At 50.1% G+C, this 25216-nt stretch overlaps 1 protein-coding gene across 1 annotated transcript in view; it reads right to left on the bottom strand.

The window, feature by feature from the left end:
- Positions 1-389: 389 nt before the first annotated feature.
- The window catches only part of LOC123765835 (uncharacterized), a 39798-nt gene continuing 14971 nt past the window's right edge, over positions 390-25216 (bottom strand). Inside the window, exons 3-9 of the mRNA XM_069337282.1 lie at positions 16830-16902; positions 13964-14014; positions 12514-12711; positions 12228-12357; positions 8524-8673; positions 1005-1038; positions 390-526 (exon numbers count right to left, since the gene is read on the bottom strand). Coding sequence (XP_069193383.1) covers positions 1019-1038; positions 8524-8673; positions 12228-12357; positions 12514-12711; positions 13964-14014; positions 16830-16902 — 622 coding nt within the window. The 3' untranslated portion in view covers positions 390-526; positions 1005-1018. The remainder of the gene's footprint in view (positions 527-1004; positions 1039-8523; positions 8674-12227; positions 12358-12513; positions 12712-13963; positions 14015-16829; positions 16903-25216) is intronic.

Genomic DNA, 25216 nt, shown 5'->3' with positions numbered 1-25216 from the left:
GTCAGGATAAGGACGACGACGTTTCGGTCCGTCCTGGACCATTCATCAAGTCGATTATCGACTTGAGAATGGTTCAGGACGGACCGAAACGTCGTCGTCCCTTCTCCTTCTAGTGTGTGGTTTGGTCAACATTCTTCAGCCACGTTATTGTGACTCATCGCCTGTACAGGATAAGGAACTGGGATGGGACGGGGGATTTAGGAAACTGTTGTGGGAGGGGGTTGCATCCTGGGGAGGGTCATCCATAGTTTGGAACCTTGATAAGTCCCCAACTATAGGAAGACCATAAAGAGATGACTTGAAGGAGGAGGAGGAAGCCGTCCCCTGCCCCCCCTCGGACCCACCTGGAACGTATCGCGCATGATGGGGTCGGGAGACATGTCGGAAATGAGCTGCATGTCCTTCAGATCCTGCTCTTGACCGTCGAGCTCTGGGGACCTGGCTGGCTCCTCCGTGTCTTGAGGCGAGGTCTCCTTCCCGTCGGGGTCTTCCCTCTCCTCCGTCGCCGAGTCACCCGCTACGCCTTCTGCAGGAAGAACTTTACTGAAGATATTGAGGCTGTGCAATTGGTTCGAACTCGCGTCCTTGGCCTCCTCGGGCTTCAATATGTTGTCATTATGCAAGTTTATAGTTTAATGAACCTTCGCGACAAAAATATGGTTATGCCTTCATGAGTGCGTTCATTCTGCGTTCATGTGCGAGTTGATGTGTGCGTTCGTGTATGTGTTCAAAGGGCTAGTTGACTAGATGGTCCTCACTGTTGTACAGTTTCCTATGGATAGGTGAGAGGCTTGCACGAGAGGCCCAAGATTCCTATGGGAAGTGACTGTTGCATGCAGTAGTGAGATAAGGGAAGGTGACAGTTATGGCACACTGGGTGAAAGTTTGTGAGAGCTGTGTGAGAAAGAGAGAGGGAGAGAGGGAGAGATGGAGGAACACGGATCAAACTACATTTAGGTTAGGATAGTTTTAGCTAAGTTAGGTGGTAGAGAGAGAGGACTGACCTTGGTCGGGGACGTCATCGCTGGCGTCCGCAGGCTGGGGAAAATCACGACAAATCTTAACACTAAATAAAACCTCATCCCATTTATTTTGGTCACTGATTAATTAACACAATAAAAAAAGTCTGTTTGGGCAAGATATTAACACAGTAAACTAACAAGACTCTGGTCTGAGAGACGGTCAGGTAAACTAGCGGCCTCTAAGACCGGGAAGAAATAATTAGTTTGTTTCCCAGTATGACAGAGCAGGGGGATATTATTATATATCTCTGTTACTCGATTCTGTCTGTCTGTCTGTCTGTCTGTCTGTCTGTCTGTCTGTCTGTCTGTCTGTCTGTCTGTCTGTCTGTCTGTCTGTCTGTCTGTCTTGATCGATACATATCTCTCGTTCTTGATAGTCAGCCCAGTTTATGTACGAAGGTATATATTAGTCCCCCCCCCCCCCTTGCTGTTACCTGCAGGAGCGCCACCTGGCGGCATTATCACAAATTAGACTTAATTGAACTCGGGAATTTAAGACGTTGCGGTTTTTATATGTGCGCGCGCACACACACACACGCACACGTGCACACGCGCGTGCACACACACACACACACACACACACACGCACACACACGCGCGCGCGCACACACACACACACACACACACACACACACACACACACACACACACACACACACACACACACACACACACACACACGCACACACGCACACACACACGCGCACACACACACACACACACACACACACACACACACACACACACACACACACACACACACACACACACACACACACACACACACACAGAACACGGGTGGAACACGCACAAGGGGACACAGGTGGAAACTGAGTACCCAAATGAGCCACAGAGACATTAGAAAGAACTTTTTCAGTGTCAGAGTAGTTAACAAATGGAATGCATTAGGCAGTAATGTGGTGGAGGCTGACTCCATACACAGTTTCAAATGTAAATATGATAGAGCCCAGTAGGCTCAGGAATCTGTACACCAGTTGATTGACGGTTGAGAGGCGGGACCAAAGAGCCAGAGCTCAACCCCCGCAAGCACAACTAGGTGAGTACACGCACGAGAACGGGTAAAGTGGTGCTTAGCAGATATAGTGTTCGACTTTGTAAGCACATTCAAGTGAGTATTTTTAGGTCAGTAAATCCACCTACCAGCCATCACCACCTCCACCCACCTACCAGCCTTCACCACCTACACCCACCTACCAGCCATCACCACCTACACCCACCTACCAGCCTTCACCACCTACACCCACCTACCAGCCATCACCACCTACACCCACCTACCAGCCATCACCACCTACACCCACCTACCAGCCTTCACCACCTACACCCACCTACCAGCCTTCACCACCTACACCCACTTACCAGCCTTCACCACCTACACCCACCTACCAGCCATCACCACCTCCACCCACCTACCAGCCTTCACCACCTACACCCACCTACCAGCCTTCACCACCTACACCGACCTACCAGCCTTCACCACCTACACCCACCTACCAGCCATCACCACCTCCACCCACCTACCAGCCTTCACCACCTACACCCACCTACCAGCCTTCACCACCTACACCCACCTACCAGCCTTCACCACCTACACCCACCTACCAGCCTTCACCACCTACACCCACCTACCAGCCATCACCACCTACACCCACCTACCAGCCTTCACCACCTACACCCACCTACCAGCCTTCACCACCTACACCCACCTACCAGCCTTCACCACCTACACCCACCTACCAGCCATCACCACCTACACCCACCTACCAGCCATCACCACCTACACCCACCTACCAGTCATCACCACCTACACCCACCTACCAGCCTTCACCACCTACACCCACCTACCAGCCTTCACCACCTACACCCACCTACCAGCCTTCACCACCTACACCCACCTACCAGCCATCACCACCTCCACCCACCTACCAGCCTTCACCACCTACACCCACCTACCAGCCTTCACCACCTACACCGACCTACCAGCCTTCACCACCTACACCCACCTACCAGCCATCACCACCTCCACCCACCTACCAGCCTTCACCACCTACCAGCCTTCACCACCTACACCCACCTACCAGCCATCACCACCTACACCCACCTACCAGCCTTCACCACCTACACCCACCTACCAGCCTTCATCACCTACACCGACCTACCAGCCTTCACCACCTACACCCACCTACCAGCCTTCACCACCTACACCCACCTACCAGCCTTCACCACCTACACCCACCTACCAGCCATCACCACCTACACCCACCTACCAGCCATCACCACCTACACCCACCTACCAGCCTTCACCACCTACACCCACCTACCAGTCATCACCACCTACACCCACCTACCAGCCTTCACCACCTACACCCACCTACCAGTCATCACCACCTACACCCACCTACCAGCCTTCACCACCTTTATCGAATAACATTGATCCCAGCCGCCAGAGGGCCTCGTGCAATGTTCCATAATTACTAATGACTCGTTTTAAGAATTTAGGAATTTGGAACTAATCCAGCACTTGAGGAGAGTGCCGGCCGGCCCTTGCCCTTGCTAGCGTGAGAGCCTGTTATTAGCCTCAAGCGCGCGCGGAGTGCATCGATACTCGCAAACACTGTTTAGGGACCCTCGTCTTGTTTGAGGGCCCCCTCCCACCTTGAGGACTGGGAGCATGGAAGCCTCCTCCACCTTGAGGACTGGGAGCATGGATGCCTCCTCCACCTTGAGGACTGGGAGCATGGATGCCTCCTCCACCTTGAGGACTGGGAGCATGGATGCCTCCTCCACCTTGAGGACTGGGAGCATGGAAGGCTCCTCCACCTTGAGGACTGGGAGCATGGATGCCTCCTCCACCTTGAGGACTGGGAGCATGGATGCCTCCTCCACCTTGAGGACTGGGAGCATGGAAGCCTCCTCCACCTTGAGGACTGGGAGCATGGAAGCCTCCTCCACCTTGAGGACTGGGAGCATGGATAACCCTCCACCTTGAGGACTGGGAGCATAGATGCCTCCTCCACCTTGAGGACTGGGAGCATGGATGCCTCCTCCACCTTGAGGACTGGGAGCATGGATGCCTCCTCCACCTTGAGGACTGGGAGCATGGATAACCCTCCTCCTTGAGGACTGGGAGCATGGATAACCCTCCACCTTGAGGACTGGGAGCATGGATAACCCTCCACCTTGAGGACTGGGAGCATGGATAACCCTCCACCTTGAGGACTGGGAGCATGGATAACCCTCCACCTTGAGGACTGGGAGCATGGATAACCCTCCACCTTGAGGACTGGGAGCATGGATAACCCTCCACCTTGAGGACTGGGAGCATGGAAGCCTCCTCCACCTTGAGGACTGGGAGCATGGAAGACCCTCCACCTTGAGAACTGGGAGCATGGAAGCCTCCTCCACCTTGAGGACTGGGAGCATGGAAGCCTCCTCCACCTTGAGGACTGGGAGCATGGATAACCCTCCACCTTGAGGACTGGGAGCATGGAAGCCTCCTCCACCTTGAGGACTGGGAGCATGGATGCCTCCTCCACCTTGAGGACTGGGAGCATGGATAACCCTCCACCTTGAGGACTGGGAGCATGGATAACCCTCCACCTTGAGGACTGGGAGCATGGATAACCCTCCACCTTGAGGACTGGGAGCATGGATAACCCTCCACCTTGAGGACTGGGAGCATGGAAGCCTCCTCCACCTTGAGGACTGGGAATAAGAATAATCCTTCCGTCTTGAGTAAAGACAGCAAGGGAATAGCAATAATTTATTGAACACTCCCCCCCATATGCACATGGACTACGAAACATTTGGAAGAGAGTTCGATAATGGGCGGTGTGTGGGAGGGGCAGGTGCCCGCCACCCAGATCATAGCATGGGTAGGAGTCCACTACTCCTCCCCTCCTACCTCCCTACCTTCCCTCCCTACCTACCTACCTTCCCTCCCTACCTTCCCGCTCCCTACCTCCGCCTCCACTCGATATGCAGCGCGTCCTCAACCCGTGCCAGTTACTTCCGCCTACAGCGGCTGGTGGTGGTGGTGGTGGTGGTGGCCGGGCTGGAGGCCGGGGCGGGGTTCGATATTACAGCGGTTCAATGTACATTCGCCAATTCACTCCACCGTCTCACCCCCATACCAGGCTCCGTGGACTAGTAGGTCACGTCGGTCATATTTCACCACCATGTGGCCTCATTGATACGCTTCCTTACTCTTGATTGTTGTGGCACACACACACATTGTGTGTGTGTGTGTGTGTGTGTGTGTGTGTGTGTGTGTGTGTGTGTGTGTGTGTGTGTGTGTGTGTGTGTGTGTGTGTGTGTGTGTGTGGGGCTTGATTATTCTTTGATCTGACCGGCTTAGATGTTCAGTAGTCAAGTTCAAAAATAGTACTGACATCGCCTGTTGAACTGCTAGTTTAGTTTATTGTGTATAAGAAGCCTGTTATACGAGAAATTATTTGGAGCAGTTCCTGAGCTTGTTGTGTGCCTCTGTGACCTTCTCCACTACCCCTCACAGGATGGGTATGGGGGTCCACTACCACTCACAGGATGGGTATGGGGGTCCACTACCCCTCACAGGATGGGTATGGGGGTCCACTACCCCTCACAGGATGGGTATGGGGGTCCACTACCCCTCACAGGATGGGTATGGGGGTCCACTACCCCTCATAGGATGGGTATGGGGGGTCCACTACCCCTCACAGGATGGGTATGGGGGTCCACTACCCCTCACAGGATGGGTATGGGGGTCCACTACCCCTCACAGGATGGGTATGGGGGTCCACTACCCCTCATAGGATGGGTATGGGGGTCCACTACCCCTCACAGGATGGGTATGGGGGTCCACTACCACTCACAGGATGGGTATGGGGGTCCACTACCCCTCACAGGATGGGTATGGGGGTCCACTACCCCTCACAGGATGGGTATGGGGGTCCACTACCCCTCATAGGATGGGTATGGGGGGTCCACTACCCCTCACAGGATGGGTATGGGGGTCCACTACCCCTCACAGGATGGGTATGGGGGTCCACTACCCCTCATAGGATGGGTATGGGGGTCCACTACCCCTCATAGGATGGGTATGGGGGGTCCACTACCCCTCATAGGATGGGTATGGGGGGTCCACTACCCCTCATAGGATGGGTATGGGGGGTCCACTACCCCTCATAGGATGGGTATGGGGGTCCACTACCACTCACAGGATGGGTATGGGGGTCCACTACCCCTCATAGGATGGGTATGGGGGGTCCACTACCCCTCACAGGATGGGTATGGGGGTCCACTACCCCTCATAGGATGGGTATGGGGGTCCACTACCCCTCATAGGATGGGTATGGGGGGTCCACTACCCCTCACAGGATGGGTATGGGGGTCCACTACCCTTCACAGGATGGGTATGGGGGTCCACTACCCCTCACAGGATAGGTATGGGGGTCCACTACCCCTCACAGGATGGGTATGGGGGTCCACTACCCCTCACAGGATGGGTATGGGGGTCCACTACCCCTCACAGGATAGGTATGGGGGTCCACTACCCCTCACAGGATGGGTATGGGGGTCCACTACCCCTCATAGGATGGGTATGGAGGGTCCACTACCCCTCACAGGATGGGTATGGGGGTCCACTACCACTCACAGGATGTTTATGGGGTCCAATACCCCTAACAGGATGGGTATGGGGGTCCACTACCCCTCACAGGATGGGTATGGGGGTCCAGTACCCCTCACAGGATAGGTATGGGGGTCCACTACCTCTCACAGGATAGGTATGTGAGTCCACTACCCCTCACAGGATGGGTATGGGGGTCCACTACCCCTCACAGGATGGGTATGGGGTCCAATACCCCTCACAGGATGGGTATGGGGGTCCACTACCCCTCACAGGATGGGTATGGGGTCCAATACCCCTCACAGGATAGGTATGGGGGTCCACAACCACTCACAGGATGGGTATGGGGGTCCACTACCCCTCACAGGATGGGTATGGGGGTCCACTACCCCTCACAGGATGGGTATGGGGTCCACTACCTCTCACAGGATGGGTATGGGGGTCCACTACCCCTCACAGGATGGGTATGGGGTCCACTACCGCCCACAAGATGACCATTGGGTCCACTACCGCCCATGACATGGGTATGGGGTGCATAATAATTGAACAAAATCAAAATACATATCCCTGTGAGGACAAGGGTTCATAACAAGGCCATCCCGATGGGTATTAATACACAATTTTATTTATTGCGTGTGTGAACGAGCTTGAGAAAATACACACACACACACACACACACACACACACACACACACACACACACACACACACACACACACACACACACACACACACACACACACACACGCACGTAGGGAGAGTTAGGTCTAACTTAGGTAAGGTTAGGTAGACAGGTTCTGTTGGCATTTTCAGTACAGGGGAAGCAGCAGCTGTCTGGCTATCGTGACTCAGGGCGGGAACAGAATATGTCACAGTAAATACTTGATGCCGTGACCCGCGTGAGGGGGCGGTAACCTATATGAGGCCCGCAAGGCTGTCTCAAGTCCCACCTTCAAGACTCGTCAAGAATTTCCGTGTCCAATTGCGGAACTTGTACATCTTTCAACGATCATGGCGCTGCTTAGTGTGTATTTATCAATCACTTTATGAGCTTGGAAACCTCACAATCCAAGATTATTATTGTTATAGGCAACCTCTTGTAGCACTTGGTAGCTCGCAAACTGTTTACGAAATGGAGCCGTGAGTACGGGAAGATGTACTGGGGCCAGATTCACGAAGCAGTTACGCAAGTACTTACAAACATGTACATCTTTCCTCAATCTTTGACGGCTTTGGTTACATTTATTAAACAGTTTACAAGCATGAAAACTTGCCAATCAACTGTTGTTATTGTTATAAACAGCCTCCTGGTGCTTCGGAGCTCATTAACTGTTTAAAAATTGTAAACAAAGCCGCCAAAAATTGAGAAAAGATGTACAGGTTCGCAAGTGCTTGCGCAACTGCTTCCAGAATCTGGGCCCTGGTTTCGTAAAGTGGTCACAAGTGACTGATAAATCCTGACATGTTGCTATCTTTTGTTGGGCGCCATTTGTCTCGTTCTGTGTCTTCTCCTGTGTCTTCCTCACTACTGGTGGACATTGTCTCTCACTCTTTCTCCTCGCAGTTGTGTCATCATGTTCTAGCACTTGATTGTGTGTGTGTTCCTTCTCTCTCATTGTCGGCATTCGCCTCATATTTCTCATTTTCTTTAGGTCTTCGTGTTCTATCTCAGTTGTTGGTCCCTCCAAGCCCGCAATGTATATATTTTGCCTTCTTCCTGCTTCTCTTTCCTTTATCATGTTCTCTCTCCCTCTCTATTCACCTTTCTTTCTTCTCCCTGCTTCCCCTGCACCTTCTCTACCTTCTTCCCTACTTTCCCCCACTCGTTCCCTTCCCCTGCCTCCCGTCGCTGCCTCCCGAGGGCTCCGTCCTTACCTTGTCGTGGCCGAGGAGAGAAGCCGTGGCGATCCGGTTGATCCTGAAGTCCTCGGCCTGCTCCTCCTGCAGCACCTCCAGCACCGCCTCCCTCACCGTGCGACTCACCAGCGCCGCCACCATCTCCTCCTCCTCGTCGATGGCGTCCAGCTGCAACCACACAAACACACCTATAAGACACCCATTCCAGCCCCCCTTAAGGAACCTTGAACCCTCAAGGCAATGTTAAGCTTCATCACCATCAGTTCTCCACAAGCAACAAGTTATGCAGGCGAGGAGTCACAATAACGTGGCTGAAGTAAGTTGACCAGACCACACACACTAGAAGGTGAAGGGACGACGACGTTTAGGTCCGTCCTGGACCATTCTCAAGTGGGTTGAGAATGGTCCAGGACGGACCGAAACGTCGTCGTTCCTTCACCTTCTAGTGTGTGGTGTGGTCAGCAACAAGTTATAATCAACTCGGTCCCTAGTCATGTAGGGATCCATGGAAACTAACTAGCGGATAAATTAGAAAATAATAATAATAATAATAATAATAAAGCTGATCTGTATACCAGCTGTGGGATAACACAGTCCGCTGTAACACCGGGTACAGAGAGGTTATCCTCAGGTACAGAGCACCAAGTTTCAGGCCAGACACCACCAGGGGGCAGGCTCGAACCCGCCAAACACACACCGAAACTACGACGTTGGTACAACGTTCGAACACGTTTTAACACCTCCTAACCAATTATAACAACTAATATAGCAAGTTGTAACAACGTTCTAATACGTCATAAACACGTTAAGCCAAGATGTAGCAACTTTATTACAAGTTGTAACAAGCGGAAACTAGAGACAGTTTCGGTTTGTGTTTCCAGGGAAGTTGTCACGTCTGGCCTCCAATCAATGATATACACCGGTAACTTTACCTTTGTCAAGTGACTGTTGCCTTTGTAAAGTAATTGTCAGGAGAGTAAGCCATTACGGTAATATAACGTAATTGATGAGGATGTACGCATTCGGGTTGGGACGGAGGGAAGGAATGGTACCCAAGGGAAGCCGGTGGCTGAGCGGACAGAACACTGCACGTGTGATCCTGTGGTCCCGGGTTCGATCCCGGGCTCCGGCGAGAAGCAATGGGCAAAGTTTCTTTCACCCTGATGCCCCTGTTACCTAGCAGTAAACAGGTACCTGGGAGTTAGTCAGCTATCACGGGCTGCTTCCTGGGGGTGGAGGCCTGGTCGAGGACGGGGCCGTGGGGACACTAAAGCCCCGAAATCATCTCAAGATAACCTCAAGATAACCGCTGGGAGGGTCGCCTGCCATCGTTCGCTGGCCGAGGCGCCATATTGGATGACAGCAGAGACGTGTGCATGAAGAAAGCGTTAAACCACCTATTCACTAAGGTCCTGTTTTCTATATGGGGGCCACGCACGCTCACCCTTTGTGTCTGGTTCACACATTATGGTGATGGGTGCAAGGCTGGGAGGAGGTAGTCGGCCCTCGGCCAGGAAGGTACTCGACCCTCGGCCAGGAAGGTACTCGACCCTCGGCCAGGAAGGTACTCGACCCTCGGTCAGGAAGGTACTCGACCCTCGGTCAGGAAGGTACTCGACCCTCAGCCAGGAAGGTACTCGACCCTCAGCCAGGAAGGTACTCGACCCTCAGCCAGGAAGGTACTCGACCCTCAGCCAGGAAGGTACTCGACCCTCAGCCAGGAAGGTACTCGACCCTCGGCCAGGAAGGTACTCGACCCTCGGCCAGAAAGGTACTCGACCCTCAGCCAGAAAGGCCGACGACCTCGGCCAGAAAAAAAATATGCCTCCCCCCCCTGCCAGCCAGCCAGGAGGGGACCCACACTCCGAGGTTACATAATCGTTATGAACACACATAAAAAAAAAAATCCCAGGAACTTGACATTGAAGTTCAGGAGTTTCGGAGAAGTTGTGTCAGCCAGGCGGGGGGGGGGGGGGGGGGGTGAGGGGGGGAGGGGAGGGGGAGGTGTGGGGTTGGGGGGGGGGCGAAATATATGACTATTTGTCCACTTCAATCACCGCTTGGCAACACGGACCTCCTCTGTTCCGTCTTAGAACACATGTGACTAGATTAACTTGACCAATAAACATAGTTTATATATATTAACACAATTTAACCGCACGACCGTGGATAATAATAACATTTCATTCATTAGGGTGCTATAGGAGCCTTGAACCACCGACCCCAGGAGTTCATATATAATATATATATATATATATATATATATATATATATATATATATATATATATATATATATATATATATATAATATATATATATATATATATATATATATATATATATATATATATATATATATATATATGTCGTACCTAGTAGCCAGAACGCACTTATCAGCCTACTATGCAAGGCCCGATTTGCCTAATAAGCCAAGTTTTCATGAATTAATTGTCTTTCGACAACCTAACCTACCTAACCTAACCTAACCTAACTTTTTCGGCTACCTAACCTAACCTAACCTATAAAGATAGGTTAGGTTAGGTTAGGTAGGGTTGGTTAGGTTCGGTCATATATCTACGTTAATTTCAACTCCAATAAAAAAAAATTACCTCATACGTAATGAAATGGGTAGCTTTATCATTTCATAGGAAAAAAATTAGAAAAAATATATTAATTCAGGAAAACTTGGCTTATTAGGCAATTCGGGCCTTGCATAGTAGGCTGATAAGTGCGTTCTGGCTACTAGGTACGACATATATATATATATATATATATATAAGGAGGAGGAGGCCTACTCGGTGGCTGAATGGACAGCACTCGGGAGTCGTAATCCTAAGGTAGGACTACGAACTCCGCCGGCTTCGATCCCCGGCGGAGATGGAAACAATTGGGCAGACTTCCTTTCCCACTGATACCCCTGTTCACCTAGCAGTAAATAGGTACCTGGGAGTTAGACAGCTACTACGGGCTGCTTCCTGGGGATGTGTATGCGTGTGTTAGAGAGAAATATATGTAGTAGACATAAAAATAGATTGGTTAGAAAGGCGGGGTCCAAGAATCTTTGCCAAGTAAGTCTTGTAGTAAATGTTATCCCAGACGAGGTACACAAAACGCAAACAGCAATAGCTTCGGTGTTTGCCTGTAGCGTGTTTGCTTGTTCAGCTTTATGTACTCGTGTGTTTTAAGTTCCTTACCGCTGAGGCTTTATAAAGTTCCAGATTACATCTGTCCGTTCTCGGTCAAATGTTTCTTAATCCTGGCTGTCTTTGTCCTCTGGTCTAAACATCTGCCGTCAGGAGGTGATGGACACTCCTAATGGTGTTTTGAACAATACGTTGATCATATTCTACCTCCAGTACCCTTCTCCTGCCTCCAGTACCCTTCTCCTGCCTCCAGTACCCTTCTCCTGCCACCAGTACCCTTCTCTTGCCTCCAGTACCCTTCTCCTGCCTCCAGTACCCTTCTCCTGCCTCCAGTACCCTCCAGTACCCTCCTGTTGGTCAGGAACATACACGAGCCTCGTCCTTGTTACGAGGCGGGGTCTTGTAAGAGTCTGGTGGATCGTGCATTCAACAATTGTAATTAAGTAATTAAAGATACAAATAACTTTGTCCCCAACAATTAACTAGTCAAGAAGTCTGAAACTAACTACAAGTGCGGCGTGGCACCTGTACTTAGTGATACACCTGTCGCAGGTGCCGCCACACCCAGGACACCCACCTCTGACTCGTAGACCTGGGTGTGGGCGTCGACCCCTGGTGGGGAGTGGAACATGACGGGGGGCGCCGCCCCCTCCTCTCCCCAGTACTCCGTCTGCACCTTCCGCCTCCGACTCTGGGGGGCGCTCCAGCTGCGGGGAGAGAGAGAGAGAGGCGGGGCGGTGAGTAACAGGGTGATGAGTAAAGCAAGAGTGAGTCTAAGAGGGGTGAGTCGGCCAGGAAGCTTAAAGTCGACATGATTTGAAGATGTATAGGTTTCGTAAGGGGGGGGGGGGGCAGGCACTCACCGGTTCGTAGTAGTTCTCGGTCTGGACGAGGGCGTGGGAGCGCGGGTAGTGCCTGCCGCTGGCGGCGTGGGAGGCGTAGAGGGAACCCACCCCGGCACCAGGGTTGTCGCGTCGCAATCTGGCCCGCGCCTCCAGCTTCTCCCGGAACTCCTGGCGCCGCTGGTGCTGATGCTGCATCTCCGGCTCCATCTGTTCGTGCTGTAAGGGAGGGGGTCGAACCCGGGTCACAGTGGGTTGATCTCTCTCTCTCTCTCTCTCTCTCTCTCTCTCTCTCTCTCTCTCTCTCTCTCTCTCTCTCTCTCTCTCTCTCTCTCTCTCTCTCTCTCTCTCTCTCTCTCTCTCTCTCTCCCCCCCCACACACACACACACTCAGACTTGGGAGAAAACACAGAAAATAAATCATGTAATTGTAAACATTCACTGAGAATCCTTACACTGACACGTGCAAGAATGGTCACTTCTCAAAGTGACCATTCTTCTTCCAATCTGCAGACAAACGTGGTACAGACAGACTCTGCTTCTCGCAAGTACAGCAGAACTGTGTGTGTGTGTACCTGGCACGGTGCTGCTCTATGGGAGTAACACATGCTAATTATTGCAACATTAAATTAAGATACATTGTCTACTGTATATACTATGTCTATACTGTATATACTGTATTGTCTACTGTATATATACATTGTTTACTGAACCATGGGCTGCTGCATCCCTTTGAACCTTTGAATCTCTTAATGTTAGTATGAGACTGATCTGGGACTTGACTTGATCCATCATTCTCCGGACAGTCTTCTTCCTAGGTTCTAATTTGTTGCTTTTATTTCCCAGGTAGTCCCTTATTCTGGCGTAGTTCCCTTTTCTGGTGTCTACTTACCCTGTGTGTGTGTGTGTGTGTGTGTGTGTGTGTGTGTGTGTGTGTGTGTGTGTGTGTGTGTGTGTGTGTGTGTGTGTGTGTGTGTGTGTGTGTGTGTGTGTGTGTGTGTGTGTGTGTGTGTGTGTGTGTGTGTGTGTGTGTGTGTGTGTGTGTGTGCAGTACGCACCTATAAGATATCTTCTCCTCTTGGAAAGCTCGAAATATTAGTGAATGCCATATATATCTTGACTCAAGATATCAGGAGTCATCATAGTGTCATCTGGTGTCATGGCAAGCTATCAGACGAGATATCTGGTGTCATGGCAACACCAGAGGTGTACATCAGGGTATTCCCCAAGACACATTTATATCTTACGAAATCGTGGCTTAATACCTGGGGGCAAAGTGAACCTAAGACAGGTAAATCTCGGCACGATGCCTGGGTACGATACCTGGGGCATGGTAATGCCTGACACAATGCCTGGACACTACATAAGGCACTGTAAACCTAGGAATGGTAAACCAGGTCAACAATATCTGTCTCGGGGGACTGAGAGGAAGGTCCGTCCCAGCAGCCTCTTCAATGCCTCTCACACTCACCTGTTCCAAGGAGCGAGCATTGGTGAAGTAAGGATTCCATTTAGGATGATCCTGTGAGCAGGATGCCCCCACCAACAACAGCAGGAGGGGCAGCAGCAGCAGCAGCAGCAGCAGCAGCAGGGAGGGCAGCAGCAGTAGCAGCAGGATAAGGAATAAGGAGAGCCGTGGGACAGGAGAAAACGGGATAAGAGAGATATTAGAAAAACAATCCTCTTGGTAAAAAGATTTGTTTGTAAACAAAACTGAGTAAGAAAATGGGAAATTTAAATTCAAAATATGGATAACTTTAAAGTAATTCGAATACATCAATAAGACTAGAGAGGAATAATTGAAATGAAAGAGATAGAGGGAATAAGATGAAAGAGAGAGAGAGAGAGAACAATTATTTAAACTCTACATATCTATACTATAGAACTATGCAGCATAGCTTCACTATAAACTACAGCATACAATCAAGAGCCCAATCAGCTCCACGAGACGAGTGGGAACAAATATGACAATCAGAATTTCAAACAATATTTAAGTTAAAAAAAAACTGACTTGTAGAATCATCAGTGTCCACATTCCCCTCATGTAGCAGTCTTCAAGGAGCTGAGGAGCTCCTTCTAAGTACCGTATCAAGCACGACATGACAGGGAACTACGGAGACGTAGTTCCCAAGTACATGATGTTGAGAAAAATCCTCCATGTCTCATAGATCACAGATTGCGATATGAAGACCCTGGAAGAATTACAATTCCAGGTAGGATGTGCTTCGAGAATCCCTCGTTCTGTTGGTCTAACGTGATGAAAGTGATTCGTTAATGACTGTCGCGAGAGGGAAAGTTCCCATTACTGGCATGGTTAGGTAGTTAGCGGCCAAGATGGTGATTACAGTGAGGACAGTGGAAAGGCCTCGGTAAGCTGGGATGTCGGATTTACGGTCTTTGGTGAGTGATTATTGGGGATAATTATTGACTGTTTATGTGTGTGGGAGGAGGGGGGGGGGTGTTTGCGTGGGTGTGAGTATTGTGCCTGCAGGATCAAGCTGTTAGCTCTTGGACCCCGCCTTTCTAATCGTCGGTTGTGAAATGTACTGTACTCCAGTACAGTAATATACTGACCTATTTTCTTCTACACATATTCTCTCTCTCTCTCTCTCTCTCTCTCTCTCTCTCTCTCTCTCTCTCTCTCTCTCTCTCTCTCTCTCTCTCTCTCTCTCTCTCTCTCTCTCTCTCTCTCTCTCTCTCTCTCTCACGCACACACACACACACAGCAAAGCGAACAGAGATTTGAGAGGTCGTTGTTCTAAGGGCCCAGGTTTGATTCGCGATCAAGGCAGAAACACAGCTGCAGAGTTAACTCATCTGATGCCCCTGTTCACCTGTCAGTAAATAGGTACCTGGGAGTTAGACAGCTGCTACGGGTTGCATCCTGTGTGTGTGTGTGTGTGTGTACTCACCTAGTTGTACTCACCTAGTTGTGCTTGCGGGGGTTGAGCTCTGGCTCTTTGGTCCCGCCTCTCAACCGTCAGTCAACAGGTGTACAGGTTCCTGAGCCTATTGGGCTCTATCATATCTACACTCGAAACTGTGTATGGAGTCAGCCTCTACCACATTGCTTCCTAATGCATTCTATTTGTCAACCACTCTGACACTAAAAAAGTGTGTGTGTGTGTGTGTGTGTGTGTGTGTGTGTGTGTGTGTGTGTGTGTGTGTGTGTGTGTGTGTGTGTGTGTGTGTGTGTGTGCGTGTGTGTGTGTAAGAAATTTCTAGTTGTAAGAAATATATAGTCAATATGAGTCATAGATACTGACTGAGGAAAATATGCAGACGATGAGTCACAATAACGTGGCTGAAGCATGTTGACCAGACCACACACTAGAAGGTGAAGGGGACCATTCTCAAGTCGACTGTGATTCTCACAATCGACTTGAGAATGGTCCAGGACGGACCGAAACGTCGTCGTCCCTTCACTTTCTAGTGTGTGGTCTGACCAACGAGGAAAATAATGTCCGGAGTCAGTACATTAGACAACCGACGGTTAGAAAGGCGGGATCCAAGATCTGTAACAGCTCGATTATAGGGGGTCGTGAGGGCTGTAGTTATAGGGTAGTTAGGGTTGTAAGGTCATTTTTAAGGGTTGTTTATAGTGGTAAGGGTCTTTGGAGGAGGGAGGGCATGAGGGGTCATGATTGAATGACCTCTCCTCCCTTCCTCCAGTACAAGTCTCGCCTCTCTAATATAATTAACGTACATTTCCTGCACTAAGACTTCAAATTAACCTTCAAGGCCTCGTCGAGAAAAACGGGTTGTGGGGAGTAAATTGCGTTAAGCGTCGTTAATCTCCCTCCGGTTAGTGGGATACGCCTCCAAACGCTTAGATAATTAGCAAAGAAGCCAATAATTAAATTCATGAATTGCCTCGGTCAAGTAACTGAGACGGAAGGGCTATAATTGCTTCTACTTAGCCCAAATCAGCGGCCAGTTATGTGGGAATTTCCCCCCCCCCCCCTAAAGTGTATATCAGGCAAAGGGGAATAATGTAAGACTTATAACACTACTGAGAATGGATGAATAGTCTCCTGACGTTGAAGGGACTTTACGTAAGTGACTTGAGTCATGCACGAGTGAAGAATCGCGTACAGTCAGAGGAGTGAATTAAATGGTGAATACTCATCGCTGCTCACCCAACCATGCTGGAGCTATAAGGGTCAAGTTCATGACCTGAGAAGGCTTCGAGCCACACGTACATTGCTAATCCTAAATGATAGACTCGAGTGATACCTGGCTACACCTAGCGAAGAGGCCTCTTGTGTCTCTGGAGCTAGACTCCAGAGATGAGTAGAGACGAGTTTAAGAGATGAGTAGAGATGAGTAATACTCACGTCGCTGTCGAGGCGCTTGGCGTAGTTGGATCCTCTAACAACCCGGCGGTCGTACATCGGGTTGCCATTGCCTCTGGTGGTGGAGATAATTGGTTGTTAGGAGAGGGAATTATTAAGGGAAAGCGCCAAGCCATTACGGCTATATAGCATTTGGAAAGTGGGGAGGGGGGTCAGGATAAGGATTTGGGATGGGATTAGGGATGACATGAGCATTGGAATACCACTCCCTCAATATAAGGTGTGTGTGTGTGTGTTTTAAATCCCCCCAAATAACTTACCTGGGCATACACTTCTCTTTGTATACTGTGTGTATTAAAAACCGTGAAACGAAATTACGAAAGTTGTACAGCACTAGACGCCATTCTCCCTGGATTGTTGTTGTTCAAGATTCGCTACCTGGAACATAAAGTTCCAAGTAGCACGGGCTATGGTGAGCCCGTAATTTCTCCCCTGAGCTCTTCACGTCTAAACAAAACAAAACCCATAAATTACTTGAACTCGCGCGCAGAACTACCAACTGTACCAGATGACCCCAGCTGAGACATGACCTTGAGTCGACTACGACAGCGTGACCCCTTCAAGTATTGATAAATCCGGTTTTCTCAAAAACCCGAATCGGATTTATCAAGTATTCATAAATCCGGTTCGAGTTTTTTTGCGTTTCTAATAGTGTGTGTGACTTGAGTTTCACCTATGATAAGATATTAAACACGTTACGTGATGATATATTAACTTGCTTTTTGATATATAGTCAATACTCTGCTATAGCATATAGGAACAGGACTTTCTAAAGCTTTCATCTATAGCTAACGGGCTATAGCAGAAGGTGTCATCTTTTGCAGCCCAACCTCCTGGGGCCAGATTCACGAAAGCACTTACGCAAGCACTTACGAACGTGTCCATCTTTCCTCAATCATTGACGGCTTTGGTTACATTTATTAAACAGTTTACAAGCATGAAAACTTGCCATTCAACTGTTGTTATTGTTATAAACAGCCTCCTGGTGCTTCGGAGCTCATTAACTGTTTAATAATTGGAAACAAAGCCGCCAAAGATTGAGAAAAGATGTATAGGGGCCAGATTCACGAAAGTACTTACGCAAGCACTTACGAACGTGTACATCTTTCCTCAATCTTTGGCGGCTTTGTTTACAATTATTAAACAGTTAATGAGCCCCGAAGCACCAGGAGGCTGTTTATAACAATAACAACAGTTGATTGGCAAGTTTTCATGCTTGTAAACTGCTTAATAAATGTAACCAAAGCCGTCAAAGATTGAGGAAAGATGTACAGGTTCGTAAGTGCTTGCGTAAGTGCTTTCGTGAATCTGGCCCCTGTTTTGGTAATACTTATAGTAACGATGAGAATCATCTGAGGTTATCTTGAGATGATTTCGGGGCTTTAGTGTCCCCGCGGCCCGGTCCTCGACCAGGCCTCCACCCCCAGGAAGCAGCCCGTGACAGCTGACTAACTCCCAGGTACCTATTTACTGCTAGGTAACAGGGGCATTTAGGGTGAAAGAAACTTTGCCCATTTGTTTCTGCCTCGTGCGGGAATCGAACCCGCGCCACAGAATTACGAGCCCTGCGCGCTATCCACCAGGCTACGAGGCCCCCATAGACACTCTAGAACAACCATAGTACATATACCGACATACAACGAAATTAGAAAGTAGAAATCTCAACTATTGCGTGTCCTCTGCGGCCTCCTAGTCCAGAGGTCCAGCCAATGAAGGGAAAGGCGGATTCTGAGGGCCTGCCAGCTGAGTGGACAGCGCTTCGGACTCACAGTCCTGAGGTTGCGGGTTCGATCCCCGGTGGAGGTGGAGACAAATGGGCAGAGTTTCTGTCACCCTGTTATCTAGCAGTAAATAGGTACCTGGGAGTTAGACAGCTGCTACGGGCTGCTTCCTAGGGGGTGTGTAGCAAAAAAGGAGGCCTGGTCGAGGACCGGGCCGCGGGGACGCTAAGCCCCGAAATCATCTCAAGATAACTTCAAGATAGAGCGAGTTGGACAAACCGGAAAACAATTTTTTACTTGTGTTGTTTTGACAAATTAAACTAAGATAACCTAACCTCCTTAGGCCTAATATATGATATCTGAGGCCTAATATAGTACATATGTGTACTATACTAAGCCTAGGAATATTTAAATTTGTGTTTTAGCTTCATTTATTTTAAAAGAATGCCTTACTAGTCAGTATCCTACCATCTAAAAACTAAGAACGTACAAATTCTGACTATTGACGATAGTCACAATAGGTACTATCTAAAGCGGAGGATGGGTCGGCTTTTGATATAGTGTCCTAGCCGAACCCTGTCAAAAATGAGACTATAAATACCTGGTTTTCGAAGTACTGTGTAATTATTTTTGCTATTAAAGTACAAATAAAAAGCCAATGTGCATGGAAGGTACGAATAGTGAGGTGTGAGTACACCGTCACCGTGGAGGGCTCGCGTGTTGAAGCTGAACCAGTACTTGTAGTGACCAGAGTGAACCAGTAAACTGGGACCCATAGTTACTACCGTGAACCAGTCAAGCCACACACGGTAGGGGGCTAGAGTACATCTTTGTGGTAGCTTCACCCTCCCCACCACCACCAGGGAGGTGTGTGTGTGTGTGTGTATGTGTACTGTAAAGTGTGTGTGTACTCACCTAATTGTACTCACCTAATTGTGCTTGCGGGGGTTGAGCTCTGGCTCTTTGGTCCCGCCTCTCAACCGTCAATCAACTGGTGTACAGATTCCTGAGCCTATTGGGCTCTATCATATCTACATTTGAAACTGTGAATGGAGTCAGCCTCCACCACATCACTTCCTAATGCATTCCATTTGCTAACTACTCTGACACTGAAAAAGTTCTTTCTAACGTCTCTGTGGCTCATTTGGGTACTCAGCTTCCACCTGTGTCCCCTTGTTCGCGTCCCACCAGTGTTGAAAAGTTCATCCTTGTTTACCCGGTCGATTCCCCTGAGGATTTTGTAGGTTGTGATCATGTCCCCCCTTACTCTTCTGTCTTCCAGTGTCGTGAGGTGCATTTCCCGCAGCCTTTCCTCATAACTCATGCCTCTTAGTTCTGGGACTAGTCTAGTAGCATACCTTTGGACTTTTTCCAGCTTCGTCTTGTGCTTGACAAGGTACGGGCTCCATGCTGGGGCCGCATACTCCAGGATTGGTCTTACATATGTGGTGTACAAGATTCTGAATGATTCCTTACACAGGTTCCTGAACGCCGTTCTGATGTTAGCCAGCCTCGCATATGCCGCAGACGTTATTCTCTTTATGTGGGCTTCAGGAGACAGGTTTGGTGTGATATCAACTCCTAGATCTTTCTCTCTGTCTGTTTCATTAAGTACTTCATCTCCTCTTCTGTATCCTGTGCCTGGCCTCCTGTTTCCACTGCCTAGTTTCATTACTTTGCATTTACTCGGGTTGAACTTCAACAGCCATTTGTTGGACCATTCACTCAGTCTATCCAGGTCATCTTGTAGCCTCCTACTATCATCCTCTGTTTCAATCCTCCTCATAATTTTTGCATCGTCGGCAAACATTGAGAGGAACGAATCTATACCCTCTGGGAGATCATTTACATATACCAGAAACAGTATAGGTCCAAGGACTGACCCCTGCGGGACTCCACTTGTGACGTCTCGCCAATCTGAGACCTCACCCCTCACACAGACTCGTTGTCTCCTGTTGCTTAGGTATTCCTCTATCCACCGGAGTACCTTCCCTCTCACTCCAGCCTGCATCTCCAACTTTCGCACTAGCCTCTTGTGTGGCACTGTATCAAAGGCTTTCTGACAATCCAAAAATATGCAGTCTGCCCACCCTTCTCTTTCTTGCCTTATTTTTGTTGCCTGGTCGTAGAATTCAAGTAACCCTGTGAGGCAGGACCTGCCATCCCTGAACCCATGTTGATGCTGTGTTACAAAGTTCCTTCGCTCCAGATGCTCCACTAGTTTTTCTCGCACAATCTTCTCCATCAGCTTGCATGGTATGCAGGTTAGGGACACTGGCCTGTAGTTCAGTGCCTCCTGTCTATCCCCTTTCTTGTATATCGGGACTACGTTAGCTGCTTTCCAAATATCTGGCAGTTCCCCTGTTGCCAGTGATTTGTTATACACTATGGAGAGTGGTAGGCTCAGTTCTCTTGCTCCTTCCTTTAGAACCCAAGGGGAGATTCCATCTGGGCCTATAGCCTTCGTCACGTCCAACTCTAGTAAACACTTCCTTACTTCCCCACTGGTAATCTCAAACTCTTCCAGTGGTTCCTGGTTAGCTATTCCCTCACTTACCTCTGGAATTTCTCCTTGTTCTAAGGTGAAGACCTCCTGGAATTTCTTATTCAATTCCTCACACACTTCCTTGTCATTTGTAGTGAATCCTTCCGCCCCTATCCTTAATCTCATAACCTGTGTGTGTGTGTGTGTGTGTGTGTGTGTGTGTGTGTGTGTGTGTGTGTGTGTGTGTGTGTGTGTGTGTGTGTGTGTGTGTGTGTATGTGTACTGTAAAGTGTGTGTGTGTGTGTGTGTGTGTGTGTGTGTGTGTGTGTGTGTGTGTGTGTGTGTGTGTGTGTGTGTGTGTGTGTATGTGTACTGTAAAGTGTGTGTGTGTGTGTGTGTGTGTGTGTGTGTGTGTGTGTGTGTGTGTGTGTGTGTGTATGTGTACTGTAAAGTGTGTGTGTGTGTGTGTGTGTGTGTGTGTGTGTGTGTGTGTGTGTGTGTGTGTGTGTGTGTGTGTGTGTATGTGTACTGTAAAGTGTGTGTGTGTGTGTGTGTGTGTGTGTGTGTGTGTGTGTGTGTGTGTGTGTGTGTGTGTGTGTGTGTGTGTGTGCGCGCGCACACACACACACTTGTTGCTGGCGCGTATGTTTATGTGTATGATGGGGGGAGGGGGGGGGGGAGGGAAGCACCAGTAGGTATAGTGACACATGTATCGACGAGTGTCACTTCTCACGTGGAAGTGTTGGCACTCCTGCAGGGTCCACCAGCCACCCTGGCGACGCAGTGTTGCCAATAATACAAATAACTGTATTACAATACTCGTATTAATTGTATTACAATTCACCTCAAGGCTAAGATTTATCAAGAATCTCCATTCACGAAACCTGTAGATCTTCTCCTCAATCTTTATTTACACTTATTACTCATTGTAAGTGGCTCGAAGCGCTACGATGTTGCTTAATAGCAATAACTGGGTTGTTTATTTTCGAACTGGTAAACTGGTTAATAAATGTAAATAAAAGGAAAGATGCACAGGTTTCGTAGATGGTTAAGTGCTTGACGAGTTGTGACTGCCAGGGGACAGGGGACACCAGCTCGTCATATATGGACAGGTATTTTTTCTGAATTCAGTTTGATCTTTAGTTGTTTTTTCTCAAGAAGAATGCATAATTGTAAGGTGCGGTGGTAAATCCTGGGTGACCTCTTCCCGGGTTCTTGTGCGTCACTCCCTTCTCTCTCTGTGGTCCTCCTCCGGTCCGTCAGTCGCCACTCCCCCCCTGTCCGTCAGGCGCCACTCCCCCCTGTCCGCCAGGCGCCACTCCCCCCTGTCCGTCAGTCGCCACTCCCCCCTGTCCGTCAGTCGCCACTTCCCCCCTGTCCGTCAGGCGCCACTCCCCCCCTGTCCGTCAGGCGCCACTCCCCCCTGTCCGTCAGTCGCCACTCCCCCCTGTCCGTCAGTCGCCACTCCCCCCCTGTCCGTCAGGCGCCACTCCCCCCCACTCCGTCAGGCGTCACTCCTCCCCTATCCGTCAGGCGTCACTCCCCCCCTGTCCGTCAGTCGCCACTCCCCCCCTATCCGTCAGTCGCCACTCCCCCCACTCCGTCAGGCGTCACTCCCCCCCCTGTCCGTCAGGCGCCACTCCCCCCACTCCGTCAGGCGCCACTCCCCCCCTCTCCGTCAGGCGCCACTCCCCCCTCTCTGTTGATCACACAGAGATTTGTAAAAAAAATACTCAACATTCAGCGTGTCATCTGAAAGGCAGCGATGTATTAGTTACCGTGACCACGCTACGAGGAATATTGGCAGTGTGAGGGGCAAAGATATAGCTAAGATCAGGGGATTACCTAAGGACCCATTCCCCCTGGGGGCTCTTGTGGGGGAGTTTTGTAGGTAAGCGGTAATACCAATTGTCCAGACACTTCGCAACGTGATTGGCTGAAACGCTCAGATGAGACCCACCCATGGTACACTCTCTCTGATTGGTCAAACGAAAGTTACTAGTGACATCTGGCGATCCATAGACAAACAGGAACGAAACCCGTAACAGCCACACTAGAACGTTTCGTGTAATGTTACGTAGATTTAGCAAGTCTTAAGTCCTGTTTACGCTCGTCGGACCGTTAGAATGGTCTGGTTGGGTACTGTAGGCGTCGCGTGATCACCGCCGTAGATCAGGGAAGGACGTAGAAACTAATTTTAGAAACATTTAATAATTCAACGGTTGATATGGTATGCGGTGAGTGGCGGCTTACTACTCCGTGGGGCACGCGATATCCGGAACTCTAGAGGGGCGGTCTAGAGGCAGCGGTCTAGAGGGGCGGTCTAGAGGGGGCGGTCTAGAGGCAGCGGTCTAGAGGGGCGGTCTAGAGGGGGCGGTCTAGAGGCAGCGGTCTAGAGGGGCGGTCTAGAGGCAGCTTAACCAATCTATTTTTCCTCTATTATGTCTACTACATGTATTTCTAACGCACACACACACACACACACACACACACATCCCTAGGAAGCAGTCCGTAGCAGCTGTCGAACTCCCAAGTACCTAATTACTGCTACAGGAGGCAACAGGGTGAAAGAAACCCCTGCCCCATTTGTTTCCGCCTTCGTCGGGAATCGAACCCGGGCCATTAGAACTACGACCCGCAAGCGCTGTCCACTCAGTCACGAGGTGTGTGTGTGTATGTGTGTGTGTGTGTGTGTGTGTGTGTGTGTGTGTGTGTGTGTGTGTGTGTGTGTGTGTGTGTGTGTGTGTGTGTGTGTGCAAAGGTGTGTGTAAGCGTTGCTAGGGGCTGGTGGCGGCCTGTCTACACTAACCTGCGCAGCTGTCCTCTTAACCAGACAAAACACGCATTTCAAAAGTTCATTAGAACTTTCTCAACGCTTCTTGGAGTTCCTTGGAATACTTTTGACGATCAAACACCTACCGAACAACACGAGGTTACCAACTGTACCTTGGTTTAGTCTACCCCCCCCCCCCCAACATGTACGAAAAGTCCTCAATATCATAAGAATGACACTAACTCTCACAGACATGAGGAGTGTCTTATGAAGGTCTGTGAACCGTAACACTAGTGAGGCTAGTTACTAGTTAATTTTCCTGTTAGTGAAGCCAGTTGCTAGTGAAGCCACTTGCTAGTGAAGTCAGTTGTTGCCATGACTCGTCCTCGGTGCTTCTGTCTTCTTCTGTTGGACAGAAGTGGATGAATGTTATTTTATCCGTGAATCTGCTCCAAAGAGTTATGAGTGGGACTCGAACTTGCGACAAAAGGAACGCGAGGCATGGAGGCTCTGTACGGCGTGTGACCGCCTCCTTCTCTTCACTGTTGCACCAGAGGTCCTGAAACACAGTTTAATCACTTGCGACTATGTGAGTACAACGGTAATAATGCAATTTGACCGAGAAAGTAGTTTCTCACGTGCCAAATATTGGGCAGCAGGGGGCTGTAGGGGGCTACATGGAGCAGCAGGGGGCTGCAGGGGGCTACATGGAGCAGCAGGGGGCTGTAGGGGGCTGTAGGGGGCTACATGGAGCAGCAGGGGGCTACATGGAGCAGCAGGGGGCTGTAGGGGGCTACATGGAGCAGCATGGGGGCTGTAGGGGGCTACATGGAGCAGCAGGGGGCTGCAGAGGGCTACATGGAGCAGCAGGGGGCTGTAGGGGGCTACATGGAGCAGCAGGGGGCTGCAGGGGGCTACATGGAGCAGCAGGGGGCTGTATGGGGCTACATGGAGCAGCATGGGGGCTGTAGGGGGCTACATGGAGCAGCAGGGGGCTGCAGGGGGCTACATGGAGCAGCAGGGGGCTTTAGGGGGCTACATGGAGCAGCAGGGGGCTGTAGGGGGCTACATGGAGCAGCAGGGGGCTACATGGAGCAGCATGGGGGCTGTAGGGGGCTACATGGAGCAGCAGGGGGCTGCAGGGGGCTACATGGAGCAGCAGGGGGCTGTAGGGGGCTACATGGAGCAGCAGGGGGCTGTAGGGGGCTACATGGAGCAGCAGGGGGCTGTAGGGGGCTACATGGAGCAGCAGGGGGCTGTAGGGGGCTACATGGAGCAGCAGGGGGCTGTAGGGGGCTACATGGAGCAGCAGGGGGCTGTAGGGGGCTACATGGAGCAGCAGGGGGCTGTAGGGGGCTACATGGAGCAGCATGGGGCTGTAGGGGGCTAC

This window comes from Procambarus clarkii, chromosome 37 (genome assembly GCF_040958095.1).
Source record: "Procambarus clarkii isolate CNS0578487 chromosome 37, FALCON_Pclarkii_2.0, whole genome shotgun sequence".
In the NCBI taxonomy this organism is placed as follows: Eukaryota; Metazoa; Arthropoda; class Malacostraca; order Decapoda; family Cambaridae; genus Procambarus; species Procambarus clarkii.
This window is presented reverse-complemented; position numbering and strand designations above follow the sequence as displayed.